This window comes from Canis lupus, chromosome 21 (genome assembly GCF_048164855.1).
Source record: "Canis lupus baileyi chromosome 21, mCanLup2.hap1, whole genome shotgun sequence".
Classification (NCBI taxonomy): domain Eukaryota; kingdom Metazoa; phylum Chordata; class Mammalia; order Carnivora; family Canidae; genus Canis; species Canis lupus.
Window position 1 is genome coordinate 626,914 of NC_132858.1, and position 25,354 is coordinate 652,267.

At 53.0% G+C, this 25,354-nt stretch overlaps 1 protein-coding gene across 3 annotated transcripts in view; it reads right to left on the reverse strand.

The window, feature by feature from the left end:
• Window positions 1-2,635: 2,635 nt before the first annotated feature.
• The window catches only part of VPS37C (VPS37C subunit of ESCRT-I), a 28,981-nt gene continuing 6,262 nt past the window's right edge, over window positions 2,636-25,354 (reverse strand). Inside the window, exons 2-6 of one of the 3 annotated variants that reach the window (XM_072789355.1) lie at window positions 10,431-10,588; window positions 9,964-10,061; window positions 6,459-6,630; window positions 5,751-5,833; window positions 2,636-4,993 (exon numbers count right to left, since the gene is read on the reverse strand). In XM_072789355.1, coding sequence (XP_072645456.1) covers window positions 4,271-4,993; window positions 5,751-5,833; window positions 6,459-6,630; window positions 9,964-10,056 — 1,071 coding nt within the window. In that variant the 5' untranslated portion in view covers window positions 10,057-10,061; window positions 10,431-10,588 and the 3' untranslated portion in view covers window positions 2,636-4,270. Of the gene's footprint in view, window positions 4,994-5,750; window positions 5,834-6,458; window positions 6,631-9,923; window positions 10,063-10,430; window positions 10,589-25,354 lie in introns of those variants that run through there. The other 2 variants (XM_072789354.1, XM_072789356.1) reach the window with 2 other exon arrangements.

Below are 25,354 nucleotides of genomic sequence, written 5' to 3' on the forward strand. Positions count from 1 at the left end.
GTCCCCTTCCTACACTCGGCAGGGGTGAGGGGCTGCTCAAAAGGGAACTGAGAGGTGGCTTTCAGGGAGGGCCGTTGGGGAGCAAGAACTCCTGTCCCCTCAGAGGTCCTTCAAGCTGGACTAGGGATCAAGTTGACCTGAGACAGGTGAACAGGAGAAAATCAAATTGAATAGAAGTATGTACAGAGGATCCAAGCAGATGTGGAAACTGCAGAGACAGGCCCAGAGATCTCCAGGTCATTCTGAACTAAGAGGAAGGGGCAGGGCTCTGGGACTGCAAGGGGAAGGAATGCACTTCACAGAGCACTAGGAGGCGGGAGTGTTTGGTAATGAGATGTTTGCCCTGCCCTATAGATGGGTCACTCAGGTGCAAGTGATCTCTAGCAATAACACTTATTCTGGAAAGACCTCCAATATAGATTCTTCTGTGCAGTTAAAGGAGGGCAATGGTTTCTTGTGAGCCCTGAGCCTTGATTGCCTTTAGGTCAAAATAGTCCGTGAGCCAAAGTGGCGCATCTTGGGGAGGCATGCCCTCGGCCCCTACAGGGCAGAGGCGGTGAGGCACCCAATGTCTCTACCAGCACCTTTCTTGATAAAAGCTCTTTACTCCCTAGCTTGCCCACCAGGCATGACCCCAACACAACCATGGCCAATTTAACCCCCTCCCCCCAAAAAGGAGCTGCGTTGAGGGGTCTCTTTAGAAAGCTTTTCCCAGTGGTGGCAGGCCTGGGTGGTGCACTCCACAAAGGCCTGTTTGGTTAACAGTTGAATAGGAACCATCTTGGCCTTTCGTCAGGCTCTGGCCTTAGCAGGAAGGATTAGCCCACAAGGCCTGGGCCGCCTCCCTCACCACAGAGGATGCTGAGCTGTGGCCTGGGCCACCTCAGATTCAACCTCTTGCCTTATGGCCACCTGCCAGAGCAGAGTAGGGGCCGCCCCTTCACCAGGGAGGGGAGTGCTGTATGTCCCCCCCCACTCCACAACAGCCCATTTCCCTAAATTGTTACCTGCATGATCGGCCAGGGGATTGGGGGGCATGAGAGTGTGCAGCCTGACAGACTGATTCAAGCACATTCTCCTCCTTTTGTGTAAAGGAGACTGAGGCCCTGATGGGAAAGCTCACTCGGAGTACCCAGTGACAAGCCTTGCTTCAAAGCCGTCATGCCTCTGGGATCTGGGAGTCAGATTCAGGATAGCCAAAGGGACATTTCAAGTGGCCTTGCCCCAGCTGAATCAGCAAAATGTCCTTCTCACATAAGCTAGGAATCACCTTGAGGCTCTAAACTTGGTGCTTGGGGTGTGTCCTTGGGCAGCTGGCTCTGGAGGCAGGGACCCACTGGGGTCTGGGGGAGGGCGCCTGGTGATTCAATGTGGCAGATACAGGGGTGGGAAGAGGCATCCGGAGGGCCTGGGGAGAAGGGAGAGCAAGGAGCAGAAGGATGCTCATGCACAGATGACCAGCTGAAGCATCTCTCCGTCGAGCCATTTCATAGAAAGTGGTGGTTCCTCTCGGCAGCCCCTTCATGCACCCCACCACCTGTCCTTAAACCTGGACACGTGCAAGGCGCAGAGTTCAGGAGGGGGCAACAGACAGTAAGAAAAAAAAAATTGACTAAAGCCCAAGGATTCTCAACATGGGCTTAGATTTCCCAAACTTTCTTCCAGACTCAGTCCGGAAGAAAGTTTGGGAACCGGAAGACTTCTGACACCACATGGCATGGTGGAGGAACCCCTGCAGCCAGGTCAGCCAGCCAGGTGCCAGCCCTGCTCCCACCCCTCCAGGCTTTGAGACTGGTCACTGGCCCACCCACCCCCTGCAGTCTCCTCCCTTGCTTAAAATTGGGGATCAAAGGGCTGTCGAAAGGCCCCGACAAGATCAGGCATGTATTCAGTGTATTCAGTACTGGCAGTCCAAAGCACTACTGCACGCTGTCCACAGGCAGCCTGTCCATGTCACTTTGCTGGGCAGGAAAAGCAGATGGGCTGACTTGAGAGTCCATCAGAAGCCTGGCCTCCTGACTGCCCCAAAGCTGCCCTTACTGGTGAGAGCAGAAGACTCCCTCCCAAGCCTCATGATAGAATCAGCTGAGCTCAGGGTGGGTTAGAGAGGGAGTAGGCTGGGTGGTGCGAAGACCACTGGGCTCACAGCCAGTGGCCCGCTGCCCCCTCTCTTTCCGTTTATAAACTGTATGGGAAGAGCTGGCCCTGACCTGGTGGCATCCTGGCGTTTCATACAGGCAGACAGCAGGTGGCGCAGATGCGGTGCCACCCTCGCTAGGCTGGGCCCCGCACGCCGCCTCGTGGGGGCCGGCGGACTTGCATGGCCCAAGCTCGGCCCAAGAAGAGGCGAAAATGCAGGTCCCTGCGTGAAAACACCTAAGATTTTGGAAAACCCAAGTGCAGGAGAAGAAAGGGAAAGGTCGTAAGAGCCAAGCCAGGGCCAAAGGAGCAGGGGAGGGCAGGAGCCCGAGAGGATACCCAGATAGATGAGGCTTTGTGGACCTGATCAAAGAGGCCTTTCAGCAGAGCATGATCCTGACGGTTTCCACCCCCCACAACCCAACCCAGCCCCCCAACCCTCCCCTCCAGCAGCCACATCTTTACTTCTCAAACCCCCTGGAGCCACAGCACGATCTGTAACTCACTGAAGTTTATTATGGCAACTAATTATACAAACATACCAGCAATCTGTCACAGTTCCAGAAGCTCCCAAACCAGTAGAGTCCATTAGTGATTTCTCTTTATAAATAACTTACAAGAAGCAAGCACAATTGGCAAGGAACCGACAGCGTACGTGTAAATGGAGCATCTCATGGCGAGTACCCACTGATGGCATGCAGGCCAGGGCCAGGGGGCAGGCACCAGAAGGTCGAGTTTCCTCGGGGGCCCCCAGCACCCCAGGCCCACTAGATGCTAGGAACTCAAGTAGTGGACATTTCAAGGCACATATGACTTCATATAGCTGATAGCAGCTCCAGAATCTGCCCTGGAGATTGGTTCCCATCTGGAACAACCAAGTTAATGCTTCATTCATCACATCCCTTTGGTCTATTGTCTTTTATTACTGAACACGCTTAAAAGCCCCAGTGTGCTGGGGCTACATGTGGCACGGAGTCACAATTTCTGCCCTTTACATTCCAAAGACGCGAGAGAAGCAAAGAAATGGACTCCGTCCAACAGAGCAATGGTGTCTGAGAAAGCACCGTGTGGGAGGTCCCTGTCTGGGCACCCCCTGCTGTCTGTCTGAGGAGGGGTGCTGGGGTTGGGGCAATAAGACTAGGGAGCCAGAGGGAGGAGATGAAGTGGGCGGGGGTGCGGCTGCGATGAGATTCAAGGCACTAAAGGAGTGGATGGATGGGGAGGGAGGGGACCCCACAAGTCAATGGGCCCCAGAGAAGAGAGGGTGGCTGGGGAGGTGACTGGCCTTCCATTCCTAAGTGAGTCCAGGGTGACCACGACCTCCTGGGCCAGAGCTGCTCCCTCCTCCCCAGGCAAGGCGACCCCCACATTCTCCAACCAGTGCCAGGAAGGTCTTGGGTCCACCTTCACAATCCCCAGCTTTCTCGCTGCTCTGGCTCCACTGCCATCGTTCAAACCAGCAACAGAGGACACACTTATCTGACACTGGCCTATCAGAGTTCAGTTATGGCTTTACGGGACTTAAAAATTACTAAGTGTAAAAAAAAAAATTACTAAGTGTTTTTCCTAACTGTTCCCTCGCCCTGATCCAACTCCAGCCATGTGCGTGGGGCAGGCCAACCTTGAAAGGACCAGACAGACACAGAGTTGCATCCCTGGCCCTGAGCATCAGATTGAACGTCCTAAGTCCCAGGAGGGAAGGAGGGGGTGAGCAGGGGCCAGACACCAGCCCCCTCGTCACTGAGATAACTGCATCTGGTTCCAGTGTCTGTGAGTGCAGGCACAAGTAGACGCCTACAAACACGTGTAGCTGGTCTCTGACACGGACACCCACAAAGAGGTTCTGAACCCCCCACCTGGAGAGCACCAGAAAAGCTGAAGCCAGTGGCTGAAAAGAAGTGTTTCCTTCCCCGCAGGGGCCGCTAAGTCTGTGACTGGCCAGCACATTGCCTGGTTGCCTTTCCAGGCCCACACACTCCCAACCAGGTCCCCCCAAGGCCCCTGTGTCCTGACACAAGTCCACAAGGAGTGCCCCAGTCTGCTTCCAATTTAACCTCGAATCTCAGTGGGAGGCAGGCCAAAGGTTGTGGTACAGGTGGAAGTAGAGGAGGGCTGAGGGCCAGGACTGTGTTTAGTACCCCGGCCAGGTCGGACCCTGAGGTGGTGGAAAGCCATAGGGAGGGGTGGGCCCTGGGGGGTAAGGGGGCTGAGGGGGCCCTGAGGCCTGGGGCTGGCCTGGGAAGTTCAGGAGCTGAGGCTGTGTTGGGTAGGGAGGTTTTCCTCCTGTCAAGAGGTAGGGGGCCTGTTGAGGATATCCTGGACTGGGGGCCCGGGTCCCTGCCAAGGGGTACCCGGGGCCAGAGGCAGCAGTGGGGGCCATGGGATAGCCTGGCCGGGGTGGTGTGCTCCTCTGTGGGGACCAGGAATAGCCTGCAGCACCCCGGGCTCCCGGGTGGGCTGATGGGTAAGGAGGGCCCAAGGGCCCACTGTAGGAATAGGAAGGCTGGGACACCACAGGGAAGGGGGCCGGTGGGAGCGCACCCTGGGCCGTAGGGCCCACAGGTAGGCCAGGAGACAGGCTGTAGGGCAAAGGGTAGGGAGGCACTACTGATGGTGGTGGGGGTGGCTCTTCGGCCACTGGGGGTGTCACCGGGGGAGCCGGGCAAGGTGGGGGTGGTGGGCGTGGAGAAGGCGCATCACCAGCTGGCTCCTGGGAAGCTCTGGGCCTCCTCATCACATCCTGGAGCTTCTCCACACGCACCCTCCGCAGATGGGACAGCATCCTCATGGAGGAAAAGTTTTCCAGAAACGTCTCCAAGGGCACCTCTCCCTCCAGGAACTTCTCAGCCATGGCCTAGAAGATGTAAGGTCTGGTGACAACAGGGGCCCGCCCGGGATCAAGGCCACCCATGTCCCCTGGGGTGTGGGCCTCCCACCTCAGCCAGCTGCAGCCACTCCCTGTCTTCTCTGGCCCCTGCCTGGGACTTTCTCCTTAAGGCCCTATCACCGCTGCCATATTCCACCTACACTGTTCTGTGCTCCTCATGGGGATGGCAGCTCCCGGAGGGTAGGGACTGTGGTGGCCACTGAGGTCCCCTACCCCTGGCATCATGCCAGGCTCACAGTGGCTCCTGCATGTATGTGATGAATAAATGGATGAACACTAGCTACTCGGCCGCCAGCATAAGTGCCCCGGGCTGGGAGGGTCTGGCAGCTTCTTCCACCCAGAGCACGGAGAACTGGAGGGAGCTCATCTGGCCATGGACTGACGAGACGGCCAGAGGGAAATGGAACAGAGAGCCCAGGTGGCCTGGGAGGGGCTGGGGGCCTGACATCGGTCCTCAGGGCCCCCACTGTGCCACCCTTCCACCCAGGTCTGCCAGCAGTCCTCTGACCAAGCCATACCAGCTGCCCACTTCTGCTCCAGCCAGGGAGACAGGGTTCCTGTGACCTGCATCCAACAGGGTCGCCACCAGGATTGACTGTGTCAATCCCTGCAGTCTACTAAAGCCCCCGTCCCAACTCTGCAGGCACCCGTGCTCATCCCCAAGGGCTCCTGCTCCAGAGCTTGACACTACCCACGGAAGAGGGGGTGACAATGGCCATTTTACCTCAGACTCCTCTTCAATCTTCATGCCTTCGATCTGCAGAAGGTCTAACAAGGTCTCTGGCTGCAGTGCAGAAGAAAATTTCTCTGGGAGGGAGGGTGGAAAGATCGACATTCTAAACGTGCCTTTCAGATCTGGTGTAAGAGGCTGAGCTCTCGGCAAAGCCCCTCAGAATGTCCTCTGCACGCGCTGAGGCCCAGTTCCGTGTGGCCTGGGGCCCAGCAGGGTCTACTGCAGATCCCTGGGGTCTGCTGTCCAAGCACCAGGCTTCTTCACTTTAGAGACCAGGACAGTGCCCCCCAAACCCCCACTTTACAGATGGCAGGTCCCGGGACGCAGAGAGCCCCGACCAGCTCTGTAAAGCGTAGAAGCTGAGCTGGCAGTGTTGTTGGCAACAGCCCAGGGTGCAGACTCTCTGGGTTCAAATCCCAAATTTAGCCAACAGAAGCCTGGCCATGTTCCTGATGCTCTCGGAGCCTCACTTTCCTCATCTCTGAAACAACACCATTACCTGCTTTTCCAGGCTGTGGTGAGCACTTAGCACAGGGCCAGGCACATGGTCACCCTCACTGTGGGCCCTTTCCGGCCCCGGGGAAGGGAAAGGGAACCTGTTCTCCTGCACTATTCCAGGAGCTCTCCCCGGTCCAACCTTGAACGGGGACTCTGAGTTACCATAGGAGCCCCCAGAGCCTACCCCCAGACCACCCCTACCCAGCTTGGCCTTCTGCTCCTGGCACCGCTCCACGAGCTTGCGGAGCTCCTGGTACTTGTCTGAGAGGTTTGAGCGGCTGATCTCCAGGGGACCCTGGAACTCCAGATTCCGCTCCGCCAGGCTCCGGTTGGTGGCCAGTGCCATCTCCCGTTCCAGCTGTAGGTCCTGGACCTGAAAGAACAGGATGCTGACCGTTAAGACCTGTCACCACTAAAAAAAATTTAAAAAAAAAAGACCTGTCACCACCACCACCACCACTCAGCTTGCAGCAGGCTGCACCAGAGGCTTCTGGGACTCAGGGCTCACAGTGTGGGAAGGGGGTAATACCCCCCAACTAGGGTCAGATGGACCCTGGGCCAAACACTCTGACCCAGGCACCCCAGGGAATTGCTAACCCCTGCGGAGAATTCACGCGGGTAACACACTGAAGGCCGGCATGCCCGAGGCCCCGTGAGGAGCAGGCGGGCTCCAGCAAGCAGGTGGGCCAATTAATAGGACGCAGTCAGCTTTCTAGGAGGGAAGGGACCAAAATCCCAGACTACTTATTCCCAAGACTCTGAGGCGAGAGGCCTACTCTGAGGTACACTAAGGTGGCCCAAGCCAGACCACAGGCTGGACGTGCATGAGGCCTCAGAACAGTCGCTCTGAGGGGTGAGGTAGGCAGGGCCAGACCACGACACTGATTCAGGAGACGCCTGTCCTTGCTTCCTAGGCCATACGTAGGTCTGCGGACAAACTGTGCAGATGAGCTAACAGAGCAACCCCGACCCCAAGAACTAGAGGGGAGTCTCATGGCCAGCAGAAGACCCCCACCGACACAAGCCACCTGAGGCCCTCCTGCCAACTTTGCCCCTGGATGTGCCCCCTGGAAAGCACTTCCCCAAGCCAAGTGGCGCTTTCCCCTCAGCCAGGTCCCTTGTTGCCATCACCAGTGAGGCAACCACCACAGGAACCCTTCCCAGACCTGCCACGACCTGAAGCTCCATCCCTGTGCCAGGGAGTCCTCTTTACCAAGGGGGGTAGACAGTCAGACCTCGCACCCCCGAGACAGTGACAATACAGCAAAGGCACTGTGTGGCATGAGAAGAAAGCACTCGGCACCCAGGGGAGGGCTCAGGGCACAGATCAGAGAGAGCAGCTCCCACGTGGGAGCCACCATGGTCAGCACTTCGAGGAACGGCCTGGCTCATCCCCTACGAGGCCAGGGCTATCCCGGAAGACGGGGCTCCAGGGAAGCCAACCCTCCTGCTGATCCCCAGCCTGGGGTCTTGAGCTCTGAGCTCTGGGCAGGCCTGAAGCCGACTCTTCATACTCCAGACAGGAGAGGGCGATGCCCTACCTACCTCCCCTCCACACTGCAACTGCTGGGGCCCAGGGATCATGGGGCCAGGCTATGGTCTTTCCAGTCTCCCCACAACAGCAAGCTGCCCCCACATCTGGACTGTCTGGTTTGCTGCCACAAACACCCTTTTGAGCCACTGGGCAGCTCCACAGTGGGAGGCCTGAAGCTCTCCATTCAGCTGCTCCTCAGGGGGCCCCACTGGCCCTCATGTGTGTCCACTGCCTTCTCCCTGGGTCTTAACCAATGAATCTAAGCTGTGTCATTCTGCCCTACACCTTGTCCTACACTTTTCTTTTTTTTTAAAGATTTTAAAATTTTATTTGCAAGAGAGAACATGAACAGGGGGGAGAGGGGCCTGATCCCAGGACCCTGAGATCATGACCTGAGCCAAAGGCAGATGCTTCACCGACTGAGCCACCCAGGCGCCCCTGTCCTACACATTTCTGCCTGTTCTCCCACGGCCTCCCCCAAATCTATGAAGCCCTCCTCCAGTCGTTTAGAAGAAGTCAATAAGACAGTCCTCACACCCTGCCCAAAAGAGCTCACCAGCCTGCCTCGACCCCCCATTCACTGCCCTCTGTGGAGAGAGGCCCCCTACTAGCTAGTTCTTTTTCCTCCAAGCAACTTCCACATCCCAAACTGAACCAGCTCCTGTCTCTCTGCACAACCACGCGGCGACGAGGATGTATCAAATTATTTTTACAGACCATGGTGGAAACCTAGGCCAAGGGGTTTTGCAAATCTAAGTAGCTTGCCCTACTTCGCTTCCCCTTAATCTCAAAAGTATTTTTCCCCTCAGAGAACTCAAATCAATTGGTCAGGCTGGCCACACACCACAAAATTCGAGTTGCCTTCAACCCCAGAGGCTGTCTATGCTTATATTTTCCACAATCCTGCCCTTCAGCAGAGAGTCTACCAGCTTGCTCAGCTTGAAAGTCAATTAATTACACTTAGATGAAAGCTCATCTCTGCCAAGTTTCACGCACTTGAGAGCAGGCCTTGGAATTCCTAGAGCACTGTGCTCACGACAAAGTCAAGAAATACTCGGTGCTAAATCCATGACAGAGGAGGAAGGAGAGGAGACCTGCACAGTGTCTGGCACTGTGTCAACTGAGCCAGACCCTGGCCAAGTCATGGCCTAGCTGACCACGGAGGTGGGTTTGGGGCTTAACCAACATAGGCTTTGCTTCTGGTCCTCACCAAGTGAGGCTCAAGGCAGCAGGATGTGCCACACTGAGTCCCCCTACTCGTCCTCACACACTGCCCCTACCCCATCTCCCTCACCACCACCAAGCAAAGATTGCTCATTTGGGTAGAGGGGCAGGTAGGGGCAGCTAGAATACAAGCAAAGAAGGGGCAAGGGAACCGGCCCCCTTACAAAAAGCAGGGAGAAGCTGCAAGGGGGGGCTTCCCTGTTGCTGAGCATATATCGTGAATCCCCAGCAGAGACACACCATGCCTGTTCATCAGCAAAAATAAAAATATATTCCAAATACTCATCAAATGAACTTGGCATTGCTTGTACTTGTGTCTCTCCCCAGCATTAGGGAGGTAGCTTTAGCAGGGGTAGCTTCCAGAGCAGTGGCCAGGCTGCAGCCATGCAAGGCAGGACTGCGGGAATACCCAGCTCTGGGCCACATGCAGTCGCCTGACCTTGCAGGGGACTCACAGGTTCCAGAAGATGGGAAGGTAGGAAATGCCTTTGTAAGGGGTAAAGCTTTCTAAGTTATGGTTGTTTTATTCCCACAGGGACTGTGATGAGCTGAGATGGTTAGGTACCAGTCATTACAGGAAATGGGATCAAACAGGTGATGAGCCCAGGCCCCAGCCCAAGAATGGCTCCTCCCAGAGATGCAGGGCTAGACAAGGCCCCTGGGGAGAGGCAGCCACAAGATGGTACCAGTCCTTTTAGAAACCACCTCCGGATCCAGGCTGGAACCACAATGTGGGGACTCACATGGGGGCCCTGGATGCCCCAGCACTGCCCCCCAGGAACTGGACTCAGATAATCAGGGGCTCCTCTGGCTTGGTCCCAACCAGGGTGAAGGCCAGAGAAGAGGGAGAAGAGTTGTGGCCCCAACTCCCACCAAGCCAGTATCCCAAAGTATGGCCTCAGTTCCACCTGCTGGCCTTCCTTGGGACCTGGGATGGCCTTGCTCTACCTCGGGGGCCTCCTGGGCCAGCCGGTCAATGGCCTCTGGGTCATTTTGCATCTCCTCCAGCTCCTCCAAGGTCTTGTCTTTCAGGGTCTCCATCTTCCCTGTGAACACAAAACAAAGGGAAAGACAAACTGCAGTTTCCCCATGATGCTTCCACTCTGCAGGAAGGCAAGGGTCACCTGCCAAGCACAGTCCGTCCACCCTGCCATGCACTGTCCCCAGGGAGACTGGGGAGCCATTCCTCCCACCAAACCATGAGTGGCAGGAAAGCCCTTGGCAGCCAGCGACAAAACCACGACTCCTGGCAGTGCTAGATAAAGCTGCCCAAGGAGCGCACAGGAAAAGACAGGAGGAGAAGCCAGGCAACTGTGGACAGAAACTAAGTTTGGCCCAAGGCGCCTGTAAGCCCTGATGCCAGCATGCCCTCTGATAAGTGTCTATTTCTGTCTAAACCAGAAATACACCCGAACCTTCACACGCAGCAGCTCTGCAGCTTCAACATCACAGGCTCAAGGGCATTGCTGCTTGTTATACTAGTGCATTGACCACCTCGGGGTGCCCCAAGTACGCTCTGCGACGGCAGTCCTCTCCGCGTGCCACAGAAACGGACTGTGATATGCAGGTTCTCCTTGGAGAACAACAAAAAAATCATCAAATTGGCCCCTGACACACTCAGAGAGCAAAGAAAACCAAAGGACCCAAATAGAACAGCTTCTTTGACATAGGCCCTGGTGTTAGTGGCCCTCCCTGTCACTCTGCCAAGGGGGACAGCGACTGTCTGTGTAACAGAGGGGGGACAGCCAAGCCCTGGCAGTGAGCCCTGGCGACCAAGAGAAGGAAGTAGACACAACCAGACCACTCTTCCTTTCTACGGACAGGATCCTGTTAGCTCTTTTCTTTTTCTTTCTTCCTTTCTTTCCTTTTCTTTCTTTCTTTCTTTCTTTCTTTTTTTAAGATTTTATTTATTTATTTGAGAGAGAGAGAGAGAGGGAGAGAATAAGCAGGGGTGAGAGGGAGAAGCAGGCTCCTCACTGAGCAGGAAGCCTGACTCAGGGCTCAATCCCAAGGACCCCAGGATTATGACCTGAGCCAAAGGCAGACGCTTAACCAACTGAGCCCCCCAGTTACTCCTGATGTGCATCCTACAGCCTTGATGTTGGTTTTTCTCACTACAAAAATGATGTTTGTTTTCAGAAGGTTCTAGATTCCAAAGAGGTGGAGACCTGGAGGCTGCCTTCCTCCTGGGTGCCAGTGCTCAGCCTGCGTGAGCCCGCACTGGCCGGTGGTCTGAGGAGGTGCTCTGGAATCAAGGTGCTACAATGCTACACCTGTGTGGCCAGAAGTGACCTCCAGGTCCTAGCTTCCTTGTCTGTGACAGAAGGGAATGGTCTCCCCTAAGTCATTGGAAAGATGAAAGGAGAAACTAAGAAGCAGTGACAGCCTCTCATTTGCCAGGAAAGTGCAGGTTTACTCCTCACGTGCTGGTACAGTTGTTAATGGTACCCATTTCTGGGGCTCAAGCGTGCCCTAGTTTCAACAAATTATAGGGTCACCCTACTGAGGAAAAGCTAACCCAAGAGAGTCATGAACACCGTTTCCTGATCTCCTGAGGGTTGAATGTGGTCCCCAGCCTCTAAGGCAAGGAATGCCAAGCTTCGGTTCACAATGGAACCCAAGGGGAAGTCCTCTATAAATGCAGGTGTCCCACAGTGAGAATGGGGAAAATTAACAAGGCAGGAAACCACAAATGTTGGAGAGGATGTGGAGAAAGGGGAACCCTCCTGCACTGTTGGTGGGAATGTGAACTGGTGCAGCCACTCTGGAAAACTGTGTGGAGGTTCCTCAAAGGGTTAAAAATAGACCTGCCCTCCGACCCAGCAATTGCACTGCTGGGGATTTACCCCAAAGATACAGATGCAGTGAGACTCCAGAACACCTGCACCCTGATGTTTCTAGCAGCAATGTCCACAATAGCCAGACTGTGGAAGGAGCCTCGGTGTCCATGGAAAGATGAATGGATCAAGAAGCCGTGGTCTTTGTATACAATGGAATATTCCTCAGCCATTAGAAACGACAAATACCCACCACTTGCTTCTACATGGAGGGACCTGGAGGGTATTATGCTGAGTGAAGTAAGCCAATTGGAGAAGGACAAACAGTGTGTGTTCTCATTCATTTGGGGAATATGAAAAAAATAGTGAAAGGGAATAAAGGGGAAAGGAGAAAAAATGAGTGGGAAATATCTGAAAGGGAGACAGAATGTGAGAGACTCCGAACTCTGGGAAATGAACTAGGGGTGGTGGAAGGGGAGGAGGGCGGGGGGTGGGGGTGACTGGGTGATGGGCACTGAGGGGGGCACTTGATGGGATGAGCACTGGGTGTTATTCTATATGTTGGCAAATTGAACACCAATAAAAAATAAATTTATAAAAAAAAAATGCAGGTGTCCCAGCCTACACTGTAGAGTCCTGTCAGCAGGCCAGGGTAGGGTCCAGAAATCCAGAATCTCTCCTAGAGATGCTGATACAGCTGGTCCAAGGCCAGGTTCTAGAAAGACAACAGCTCCTGGGTAGTGGTGTGACAGTGGAGGCCACTGGTCACTGCAGCATGCGTGGTCTCTCCTGATCCTGCGGGGGGGTGGGGGGGAGGCAGGGGCAGGGAGGGCAACTATCCCTTTACAGGTGGGGAATCAGAGAGGTCAGTAACCGGCAGAGTAAAAATTCAAAACCCCCTTCTGTCCCCATCTTACTTGGCTGCTTCCAAAACCCTTGGCCTAAAAGCCAAAGCAGGAGGACAGCAGGCTGCACAGGCCCCAGGACAGAGTGGAATTTGGCTGCTACCAGCTACACGCTGCTACCATCCTGCAACCCAACCCAACCCTCTGCCAGGAACAGGACCGGCTGGCGAACAGATGAGCGGAGCCAACATTTTTGTTTTTTTGTTTTTTTTTAAGATTTATTTATTTTTTCATGAGAGACACAGAGAGAGACAGAGACACAGGCAGGAGAAGCAGGCTCCCCGCCGAGAGCCCGATGTGGGACTCAATCCCAGATCCCAAGATCATGCCCTGAGCCTAAGGCAGGCAGACGCTCAACCACTAAGCCACCCAGGCATCCCAGAGCCAACGTTCTAAAGACCGACCTAGTCTGAGTCCCAGCCCCGTCGCTTCCCAGCAGAGGGACCTCAGACAACCTGATCCTCCTTGCGCCTCAGGTTCTCCATCAGCAAAATGGGTTGGTGTAACATTCAATGAGGTAAGGTGGACATGGTGCCAGCTTAGAACAAATGTTGGCGAAGACTCCAACACCACAGAAATGACTAATTACTGAGGCCTCCAGTGTGTGGCCCAGATCCCACTGAGAACTCCCTGGGCCTTCACACCGGCAGTGCCAGGCCCCGCTCCAGCACACAACAGGGTGTTTGCCAGGGTCCCTTGGTTGGGGCTGAGCCCCGAGGGTGCCGGGCCAACGGAAGCTCCAGCACAGGTAGCTGCTGACCACACACCCCGGCGAGGTCAGCAGGGTGTCTGGGGAGGCCTAGGCAGGTGTGCTCCCCCGGACACATGGGGCTTGCCAGGCACCTACTGGGAGAGCTCCGGGCAGGGCAACTCTCCCTCAGCCACTTCCCTCAGCGGGTATCCCACTCCGTGCTTGGTAAGTACCACACGAGGCAGCATGGCCTCGGGTGGCAGATCACAACGCACATTTTGGTCTCCGGATACCTTTCACCCCTAATGTTAGCGAGAAACCCAAAGAGGTTTCCCTTCTGTGGATCTTGCATATATAGATATTCAAAGTGAGAAAAAAAATTTATTTTTGAATGTTCATAGTAGCTTTTATTGGAATAGCCAGGAAGTAGAAACAACCTAAATGATCTCCCAAGAGTAAAAAGCCGGACAGTCTGTGCTGTATAGCTTCACTAGTAAGTGTGGCTCTCCAGTGAGAAGGAACAAATGGATGTCGACAACATGAACAGATCTTAAGGGAATTTTTCTGGGTGAAAAGTCATTTATAGAACACTTTGCTTATACAACATGATTATTTTTATATAACCTTAAGAAGAGAAGGGTGTCAAGACGGAAAACATGCTCACAGTTACCAGGTGGAGACATTTTTAAAATACGAGAGCACACAAGTACCATGCCATTAGCCACCAGGACGATGTGATCGTTGCTGTGGACCCTCCGAGAACCCCACTTTATACTCTTGCAAAAAATGCAGTAAAAAGGAAGCAATGTCTTAGATCATGAGAATCATTCTTACCTCACAGGCAGCCTGAAAGGGTCACGAAGACCCCCCCCATCCAGGGGTCCAGGGAACACAGTTTGAGAACCATTGGCCTCACGGTTAAGAGAATGGACTCTGTAGCCAGGCTGCCTGCGTTTGAATCCCTCCCCGCCCTGCTGTTTCTTCTCTCTGTGGCCCAGTACTTCCATCTGTTAGGATGACCCTGCCCGGAACTAGACGAGCAAGAGCACCACATAAGTACTTGCCAATACAAGGACGGTCATGACCAGCTTCTGCAGCGAGTACTGCCGGCACCTGACCTCGCCAAGGCGGCTCGTAGAGGGGAAGCCACTGGCCCAAGGTCACACAGCTGGGTGGTGGCAGTGCTCTCCCCAGTGGGGGCTTTGCAGCCTGCACCTCAAAATCACCTAAGTCCCGAGGCCTCCTCCAGACCCAGAACTCTCTAGGACTCTTAATTTTATTCTTAACGAAATTTGCATTTTGACCAAGCTACCCAGGGTCAAACTAATCTGGCCTGGTTTCCCCTTTATCTGGCACTCTGAGGGAACTCAGGTGGGTGCAGCCTCCCAACAGAGGAAAAGCAAAGACCCTGGAGAGGAAAGGAGTTGTCATCCAGTCCATACGGGGCAGGATGCGAATATGGAGCTCAATCCCCTGTGTTGTTTCTACTGAGCGACCTCTGCCAGGACCCCAAACGCACTTCTCTCAGGTGCCTCTGTCTTGCCTCATGAAGGTGGGGTGGGACCAAGCATGAGACAGGGGTCTGCCACTCCAGGACCAAAGCTCCAGGTTTGCAGCTCCACAGCTGGGGGTCAGGTGAGGCAGGGCCGAGAGGCAGCCCACCACAGTGTCTGAACCAATCAGCGGAACATGGAGGCTACAGCTCTTGTGAAGACAGCCCAAGCTTGAGCCGACTCCATGGAGGGATTCACACAAAGAGCTCGCCTGCTCGGCTGTAAGGTGTCTAGAGACTAGGAGACCCACGCTGTAAGAGGCCGAGTCAGGGTCAGTCCAAAGGGGAGGGTCTGCACTGGGCTCAAGGCCCAGAAGGCACTGGGAATACTGGGAGCTGGCCTGACTGAGGAACCAACCCTGCAGCCAAGAAGACTGCCTTCTTCGACGGGCTCACCTTCACCGACCACTTTTTCTCCTCCCCAAAAAGGGAAGTATTTTGGTTAGAAGAAAGCCACACAAACAAAATCTTGGTAAAACATTCAAGTATTTTATACCATTCTGAACTGTTTTCTCTCTGGGGCGGACAAAAGCCTATCATCAATGCCTCTGTGGATGTAGCCTGTGAGTCCATCCCTGAACTAGGAGTGAGCGTGGGCATTCGATGGATGTCTGTCCCCTCCCCAGGTCACACAAAGAGGGGCCTGACGTTGCTACAACCAGCATGGAGCTGCCGCTGCTTTCATGAGGGACAAGGATAGCAACAGGACCCACCACTTAACTTGTCATCAAAGCCTGGCAGTCAGTGACTATAGACATTTAGCAAGAAAGGAGACTGCCCTGTTAAAGAGTACTGGCCAACCAAGAAATGTGTGCTCTCCAGATAATTCTGGGGTGCACCGAAGTGTGCAGCCCCTCCACCCACTGCCCCAAATGACAGTCTTCCTCTATAATCTAAAGCCCCGTACTTGGCTCTGATGGCCTTGAAATCCCAGACGTAAATCCCCATGACATCCAACTGGTGGTGTGAATAATCACTGTCTTTTAGACAGAAGAATCCTCTCCTTCAGAGCGGGCAATGAATGAAGCACACAGCTCTCCTTCTGAGACCTTCCTCTCCTAGCACAAGTCCCTGGCTGGGGAATCTCATCCCCAGGGGTATGTTCCCAGGTGCTAAGGGCATCCCCACTTCACTCAGAGGCCCGAAGGAGGCCTGGTATACACCTTCCTGAAATCGGAAAATCAAGAGGATGGAAGAGTGTTCTGGCTCCTGTCTGCGAGGACTCTCTCTGCCATTCCCTGACTGGAAAGGATGAATGTCCCATAATCAGAAAAGAAACATCACAGCCCTGTGGTTGCCAAAGACCTCTTTCCTGTGTCAATCCCCTTTCACTGCAGACTTCAGAACAGGTCACACACTTTTTAAATGCCCCAAGATCTATGGTCTGAAACACCTCCGTTCTACAGGTCAACCCCCTCAGGTTGAACTCTCAAGGGCGGCCTATGCGTTCTAGCACCCTGGACACGACGGGAAGTGGGCCCCCACACATGGCAAGCAGAAGCAGCCACGGCTGGAGGGTGGCCATAGCGCTTCTAATCACCTTCTCTGGCCTCTACCTCACCATCCCGCCACTTCACCCATGCCCATTTCACGGGTGGAGACACTGAGGCCAAGTGGCATGGATCTTGCCTGTGCTGACAAAAGAGGGGACACCTGGCCCAAGAGACTGATCCTGGCCAACTGCTCCTTCCACCAGGCTCCCCATCTCCCCTGTGCCCTGGCCTCCACACACTGCCTCATGGGCACGGCTGGCACATGTAAGAGGCACACATTCTCACTTCTTCCAGAAGGAGATGTGCTCGGGAGCCCACACTCAAATGTACTACACATTCCTTTGAGGAACTCAACTTTCCTTACTTGTGAAATAAGTCAATAACCCCTGCCAGTCACGGAGCTCCTTTCTCTGAGACCAAAGCCCTTTGCAAACTCCTCCATTCATTTATATACTTGCTCCAGTAACTAAAGCGAATGCAAGGCTTAATTACCCCTATTTTAGAGATGAAATGAAGCCCAAAAACAAATAATAGGGTATTGCCCAAGGTCCTGTAAGCTGTTGGGGTCAAACCACTAAAGGCCCAAGTCCCCTTCCATCCTTGGGGTTTTAACCTCTCAGCCTCTTTGCCCCACCTGCTCCACCCATCACAGGAAGCAGAGTTTGGTTATAAGGTTGTCCAAGATGTAGAGCTTACAATCCCACGCAAACATGCTGATCACCCAGGCCTGTCTTTGGTTCCTGCCTCCAGGATGGAGGGGGCTCACATCCTCGCCCTCTGACAACAGTTTGGCCTGGGCTGGCAACTGCCATCTTGCCGGATTCACTGTGGCATCAGCCACCTCTGGAAGTCACTGATGCCTTTCTTTCAGAAGTCACAGAGACCTCCTCTGATTCTCAGAGACACGCAGTAAGGCTGAAGATAGCTCCCACTTCTCTGGGTTCATCATTCAGAAAAGGAGGGGGGCACAGGACATTCTGCCCAAGGCCCATAAAGCAGGTGTCCCTGAAGCCTGGGCACCCACTGCCAGCAGTGTTCTGCCTCCCAGTCACCTGACAGGCCAGAACAATCCAAACCAGCACTTCTCAAAGTGGCCGCAACCACTAGGGATGTCATCATGCAGACAACTGGGACATTACTGAGACATTTCCCAGAGGGCCTGACAAGTGCAATCACCAGGCCCCTCAGCACCCTGGGCCCTGACTAAAACCCCCTTCTGCTTCCACAGAGTCCAGGAGGATGCTGGGTAACTTCTCAGGTGGTGTCTGGAGACTGCTGCTTGTGGGAGGGGACAGGAGAGAAGACACAAGCTGCTTGAAGGCAAGAAGACTGTCTTGTTCACCTCTGACTTCCCAGCGCCTGGCCTAGACACTGACCATTCATAACAGTGCGTGCAGGAAAATGGGCCAAGGCAGGGAGAGAACAGGTGGGTCAGCTGGCCGACGAGTCAGACAAGACCTGGAGGTACACGAACAGGGCTTCTCCCCCTTGTTCACACCTGCCTTCACTTCTCCAGGCCTCTGCTGAATAAACATTTACGGAGCAATCACTGCATGTCAGGGACTGTACCAGACCCCCAAATCAAAGGAGGCAAGATAAAGGAGGGTGGAGGGATGTAAGTAAATACTGAGTTCTTACCATGTGCCAGGCAAAACCTGAATGTATAAAAACAGATGCTAACTCCCCTCAACTCAGTTCCATTTTAAAAAACAAAAATTTCACCACCACTTCCAGAGAGTGCAGGTATGAGTGGGCTCCCGAGGGGATGTAACACAGGTGGGGGCTGGTAGAGTGAGGGCCGGGGAGGAGGGGGGCAGCCCTAGAGCTGGGGCATGAGAAGCCCACAAGTCCTCCCTGAAGGGGGTGCCTCCTGCAGGAACAAGAGTCAGAGGACCCTGGGCAGGGCACAGCAGGGCCCTGGCAACAGCTGCTGCAGATCCGCATGGCTGGGAGAAAGGGAGCGGGAGGCTGCTGAGGCAGGCAGGCAGCTACGCAGCACTCACAGGTACAGAGAGCCACATCTCTTTCATGGGGTGATGCCATCCACTCAAAGGTGATCAGACACAGAACAAAGTGGGAAAGGCGACACATGTGCTAATCTGTCTTCCTTTGGCAAGAAGAGAAAGTCTCAGTTTCCCAGCCAATGACTCAAAGGGGGAAAAAACTAAAACTTTTTCTTTTGTCTCCTCTGCAGCTTTCACCTACAGCAGAGGTCATAAAGCCGGACACCTACAGGGGTCAGGCAGGCACTTGTGGCAAAGGCCAACCCACAGGGTGGGGATGTGTCCCTCTGGAAAGCAGGGGCTCAGCCTAGCTCTGTACTTCCTGCCGTAAGGAGGGCACCCAGCTTGTCCAGACCTGCTAGAGAAGCTAGAAATCCAGATCCATGTGACACCCCTCCACTTTTAAATTTCAGTAGCCAATTCAAAACTTGTAAAACAACAACAACTGGGTGGGTATGGTTTTGTCAACACCACTTCCTTCAGGAGAGACTAGTGTCCTGCCCTGCCTAGAGGACAGATTCCACAGATAAGGGGGGCGAGGAGGGCAAAGTGACAGACATTTCCCAGGCATCCTGGAGCTCACCTTCCACCACTGAGCACTGTGTATAGGGGCTGACAAAGCTGGAGCAGCAGTGAGCAGAACCAAGGAGGCAGGCTTGGGGGTGCAGCCCCTGGGCCTCCAGAGCACATACACTATGATGAGAAAAGAAGTTCCCAGGCCAATGGCCCTGCATCTCACTCTCAACTTCTTTCCATCCCTTGATATCTTGACTAAATTGATCTCACGTGCCTGGAGCAAGGGAACTCAACTGAATGAAGATAGCAGGCCCAAAGGCGACTCTACTACCCACTGGAGGGCTCAGGCCAGAGGCAGTACCCTTTCCGACTACTCCCTGGGGTAGGGTAGATGGAGCTGAGAATGCTGGGGATGCTGGGAAGGGTTCAAACTCAGGGAGAAGGCAACATATGGATGGCGCCTGCTCAATGTGGATCTTTGGCAGGACTATTTAGCTCAAAAATAAACAACTTCAACTAGTATCAGATCCTTTGCAAGGATAAACTTAAAAAAAAAAAGGAGGATCCCTGGGTGACTCAGAGGTTTAGCGCCTACCTTTGGCTCAGGGCGTGGTCCTGGAGTCCCGGGATTAAGTCCCACGTCGGGCTCCTGGCATGGGTCCTGCTTCTCCCTCCTCCTGTGTCTCTGCCCCTCTCTCTCTCTCTCTCTATCATAAGTAAATATCTCTCTCTCTCTCTTTTTTTTTTTTAAAGTAAAGACAGAAAGCAAAACACAGTCTTTTCTAAGCTGAGATCAGAATAAGGTGTGCCAGCCTGGGAGGTGGCTTGTGATGCCTGGCGCCCCTTGCCTGAACAGTCAATGTGTCTGAACAGTCAATGACAGCTCTTCCCTGACAGGATGCAAAGAAAAGCACAGAATGTGGACCAATGCCTGGGGTTTGCGCTTTGGCTCCACATCCCTTCAGCTGTATGACCTCAATCAAGTCTCTTAACCTCAGTTTCCATATCTGGAAATAGGTACCATGACAGTAATCCTACCTTAGGGGTCATGTGCCTCAGATGAGCAAAGGGCCCTAGAGAGGGCTCTGCAAGCTCCTCAGCACTGAACAAATATTAATTATTCTGCCTCTTGGGGGTAATCCGATGATGAGGGGCAGCTCTTGACTCACTCCCCTGGGGTTTGATATTGAGTGAAGCAAATGTGACTGCTACTACTGATTCAGAAGATGGAACTGGGCCTGAGCAGGGTGCCTCTGTTTCCCCAGCTTCCCCTGGCAGACAAAACAGAGGTTCCTATCACTTCCCTCCTCCTCATCGTTAGACCATGCTGACTCGCCAGCTACTTCAAGCCCCAAATCACACTGCAAGGAGAATTACAAAGGCTTTGGGCTTCTTGTAAGCTTCCCACATCCACTTAGGGCAGCATAAGCAGCAGTTACCATAGCAACCTGCACAGTTCAGCATGCCTGAGTTAGAGAGACCTGGCCCCATCCCACCCTTCATGTTAAAAACACCTGCGGTTGCCTCAGAAACCTTCTTATTCCTTCTGCTTAATGAGAACAGATTTGTTGACCTGATCTAGTTTTCTTTTTCTAGAATGATTCTAGCCGGGCACCCAAGTATCAGACTGTTCAGTCACCTGACTTCCCACAGAAGTTAATAAAAACAAATCAAACCACTATGCGCTCCTTACCTGGCCCAAAGCACCACTGAACTGAGCTTCCCTTCAATTTGAAAAGCAGGCATGTAAGTGCCAGAAGGGAGCCTTCTTCAGTTTTCTAAGGAATTTCTGGGGCTGGGGTAGCGAATCCCTCCCCACCCTCCAATGCTGAACGGTTAAGACACCATGATGGGAAGCAGAAAGAGGTCAGGGCTTAAGAGCCAATTATTGCTGGGTTTAAATCCCAGCTTGACCTTTTACTAGCTCTGTGACCTTGGGCAAAGTACTCCCCCTTTCTTACCGTTTCTCATGGGTAAAATGGGGCTAACACTACCAACACAGTGGGCTGTTGTAAGGACTTAGAGAAGTAAGCGAGACAACATCTAGAGGTGCCAGAAGAACCACTAAGCAGGCGCTAGGTAGGGAGCAGTCACACATTCACACCTTACTACTGTTGCAAAATGCTACCTGACAACCTGGCCAGGCACCCAGCTAGGCTCAGGAGAGAGGGCAGGTCTTCAGGAAGGCAAAAGGTGTGGCTTTCTGAAACAGGCTGGAAACCAATCTGAACAGAGATCCTCAAATACAAGTATGCCAACAGATCAACGAGGAGAATATACAACCTCTCAAGACAAGACTTTTTGAAGGCAATTGTCATCTTTACATAAATATTTATATAACAGCCACATGCTCTCCAAGTCCACTGAATAACTCCATCTGAACTCCCCTTTCCCCAGAGGCAGGCCAGTAAGTGAGCCCCTTTATTGTGCTGAACACAGGACAGGGGAGGAGGATTCGGGAGTGGCACTAGACTCTAGCAAACTGCTTTCTCCACTCTGTGGGCTGCTGGCCAGGCTGGGGCAGTCCATCAGCAGAGGACACCTACAAAGCGGAGCCAGAGTAGGAGCGGAAGGGCAGGGCTGGCAGGGGTAGGGCCCCTGGCTACCTACAGTCCTTTAAGGACCCAGCCCATCCCCTGAAGGGGTCCCTCCCAAGCCTGCTTCTGAATCAGTAATAGCAGGTACATTTGCTTCATTGATATTGAGCCCAGGGGAGTCAAGAGTTGCCCCCTCATCATCAGATTACCCCCAAGAGACAGAATAATTAATATTCGGGGGAGGGAGAGCAAGGAACAATTCCCAGAGGAAAGGACATCTGAAGGACAGGCAGGCATGTTCAGGATGGGCAAAGCATATTCCAGGCAGACAGAAGGCAAGAGCAAAGCCAGGGAGCTACAGCTGGGAACTCCTTGAGGACAGGAGTCGAACCAGGCTTTACCACCACACTCAGTTCCTCTCTCCAAGCCTCACTGTGTCACCAGTAAAAGAGAAACAATGATGGTCACCACACATAAGGTTCAGGGCACTTACAGTGTAAAGAGCGGCATCCTAGGCACCCTGTCTGCAGCAGCTCGTAGGATCCTCACAAGGAGCCCTCCCAGCTATGTGTCCTTTGGCTTCCCTCATTTTACAGACAAGAAACCTGAGTCAAAGAGAAGTCTCGTGCCTGATCCCAGTCTCACAGTGAGGAAATGGCAGAGTCTGAATTTCACTGCGGTAGCCTGGCTTTGGGGCCCGTACTCCCCACTGTACTATGCTGCCTCTTGGTCAAGTGTGTGCCCAGGTTGACACAGTACCCAGCTCTGGGTACAAACTTAGTACATGGTCCATATTCCTGACATTTTCCATCAGACTTCTAAAGAATAGGGCCTGGCCATACAGTGCCCCAGGGTCCCAGATCTCCCAAGGGCACCAGGAGCAGCCCCTCCTTAAGGCTCCAGCTCTGCAAGGAAGGCCTAGTGGCTAACGGCTCTGGAAGACAGAGGGCCCTATGCCCTCAGTCATTACTGGCTGGGGAGCTTCGGCAGGCTACTCCATCTCTCTGTATCCTGATTTCTTCTCTAATTCAGGCCCTTTTACAAGGATGAAATGAATCAGTGCCTAGGAGGTCTAATGTCCAGTTCGCAGGCCAGGCTCAACAAATGGTCAGGATTTTTATTCCATGGCTGAGCTCCCACCTGACCCATATACCCTCTGTAGATGCTGAGGAAAGAGAACTGAAAATTCCTCCAGAGACAGCATCAATCAACGGTGCCACATAAATCCAGTGGCTGGATGTAACTCAGATCAGTAACGTCCCAATTCAATCAATACGCTGGCCAAGAAACAGGTTATTTAATAAGTAGCCCATTCTTGAAAACTCCTGACAGTAAAACACAACCCTGACACTTTGCAAAGCTTCTTTGTCCTATGGCCCATGGCCCATGGCTCAGTGAAAAGAAAACCCTTCAGGGGTGCCTGGGTGGCTCAGTTAAGCGGCTGCCTTCAGCTCAGGTCATGATCCCAGGGTCCTGGGATGGAGCCCCGCATCAGGCTTGATGGGCAGCCTGCTTCTCCCTTTCCACTACTTATGCTCTGTCTCTCTCAAATAAACAAATAAAATCAGAAAGAAAAGAAAAAAGAAAAGGAGAAAGAAAGAAAGAAAGAGAAAGAGAAAGAAAGAAAGAAGAAAGAAAGAAAGAAAGAAAGAAAGAAAGAAAGAAAGAAAGAAAGAAAGAAAGAAAGAAACCATCCTAAGCTACTCCACACCCCATGGCCATGTGTTTCTCCTTGCTCCAACCGTTCAGATGACTCAGAAAGGATCTGCCTGCAGCTGTCAACCCCGCTCCCCCCCCCACCCCCCCCACCCCCGCCCCACTTCCTAACCTATGCAGGGCAAGCTGAGCTAGCAGATTCAACATCCCTTTAGGAAGGATCAGGATTAAGGTTACGGCAAATATCCAGGGTCTGTATCAGGTTACTCAAGGTCTGTCTGTTCAAAGGCCAAGACGTTGGAGACCATTGTTTTCACTGAGTTGGCATCATCCTAGGCTGGTAGAAGGCTTGGGGGGGGGGGGGGAGCACCCATAGACCCTACCCTTGCCAGTGACACCTAATGCTATGAACTTCTAGGTCCCTGAGCAGGCAGGTGTGCTGAGGGCAATAGTGGAGCCACAGAAAAAGAGAAACTAGTCCAGAGCCTCCTCATATCTGCTCTTGACTCAGGCAGGGATCCATGAAGGCCATTATCAAACACACAAAACCATTATCAAACAGGCGACACCATATCAGCGGTTGCATGGGGCTCTGGACTCATTTTCATCCTCCAGCAAAAGGCCTACTCCGAGCCAGCCTCTCCAGCAGCTGCCCTCCTGGTTCTTACAGACTCTACCCTCTCCATCCCTCTCCCCCATACCTCAGTAACCGCTAGAGAACACAGTCAATCAGAGCTCCCACATCCCTGCTTAGAACCTTCCTTAACTCCCCAGGGCTTTGGTATTACATTCAAAACCTTGTGTTCCTTGGCTTGGCATCCCAGGTCCTGTATCAGCTGACCCCAAATCTTGTTTTCAGCTAGATCTCCCTCCACTCCCTCATGGACTGCTCACCCCACCCCAACTCTGTTCTATCTACTATTCCCAGAACAAGCAGCATGCTTCCAATCACTTGATAAATATTCTGCACCTATATAAAGATCAGTATGACACAGATCCTGCCCACAGGAGTTCCCAGCCTGCCACCCAGCCTCTGCTCCTACTGTTCCCTCTGCCAGGAATACCCTTTCCTATGCCTTCTCTAGCTTGAAAATGCCTGCCCGTCCCTCAAATCTCAGATCATTCTCCCAAAGACTTCAACCTACCCTCTCACGGTGTTCTGTAAGTACCACCCAGCATTTATGATATAGGAATCAGCATGTTTCTCCAGCCAGACTGTGAGCTCCCCAAGGGCACAGCCCATGGGGTCGCTCAGGTCTGCATCCCAGTACTAGGTCAATGCCTGGCACACATAGGGCACTCAATGAGTGCTGACCGGACAAGGACATACGCTCTGGGCCAACACAGAGGAATAGGAACTAGATTCTTCTGCCTCAACCAACTGAAAAACTAGACAAAATAAGTAGAACAACAGTTTCCAGAGAGTGGACATCAGCCAGTGTAGAAAAGTGATTTCTGAGAGGGGAGAACAAACAACTGCCCCTAGCTCACTTCCTAGAAAGAGGTTCCAGGACATGATACAATGACAGAGTGCCTAGGCAAAGCCTGACAGTCTCAGAGCCCAACAGGCTCCTCAGGTTGGGGAAAGGAAGTTGGGAGTCCTGGGAGGCCAAGGCAGCCAGACTTTACAGGGCCTAAAACCAGAGAGGAGATAGCGACACACAGAAAGAACTCTGGAAATCTGCAAAGGGTCCCCCTCCATTTTTCAGCTAAGTGCTGACAGTACGGATCAGGATTAGAGGGAACAATCCTTGGAACTCAAATTGAGCCAAAAATAATTTGTGTCTCGGCTAGAGTCAAAAAAACTTAGTAATCCACATGGCATCCATGGAGCACTGAAGAAGGTACTGCCTTGTTAGTGGGGAAATTAACCCTGGTTTAAAGATTGTTCTGATTTCAAGTAACGAAAACTAAGAGCAAGCTTTTAAAGGATGAAACTGTTTCTAAGTAACTTAACAGTGTCTCAAAATAACACGAAGAATATTTGCAGAAATACAAAAATATTCAGCTCCCAATGGGGTAAAATTTGCACCGGACATCAATAAAAAATTACCAGACATACAAAGAACCAAGAAAATGGAATCCATAATGAAGGAAAAATCAATCAACAGATACAGACTCAGAAATACAGATAACAGAGTTAGCCTAAAAGGGTATTAAAATAGTCACTACAACAATATTCCATATGTCCAAGAAGCTAAAGGAAAAA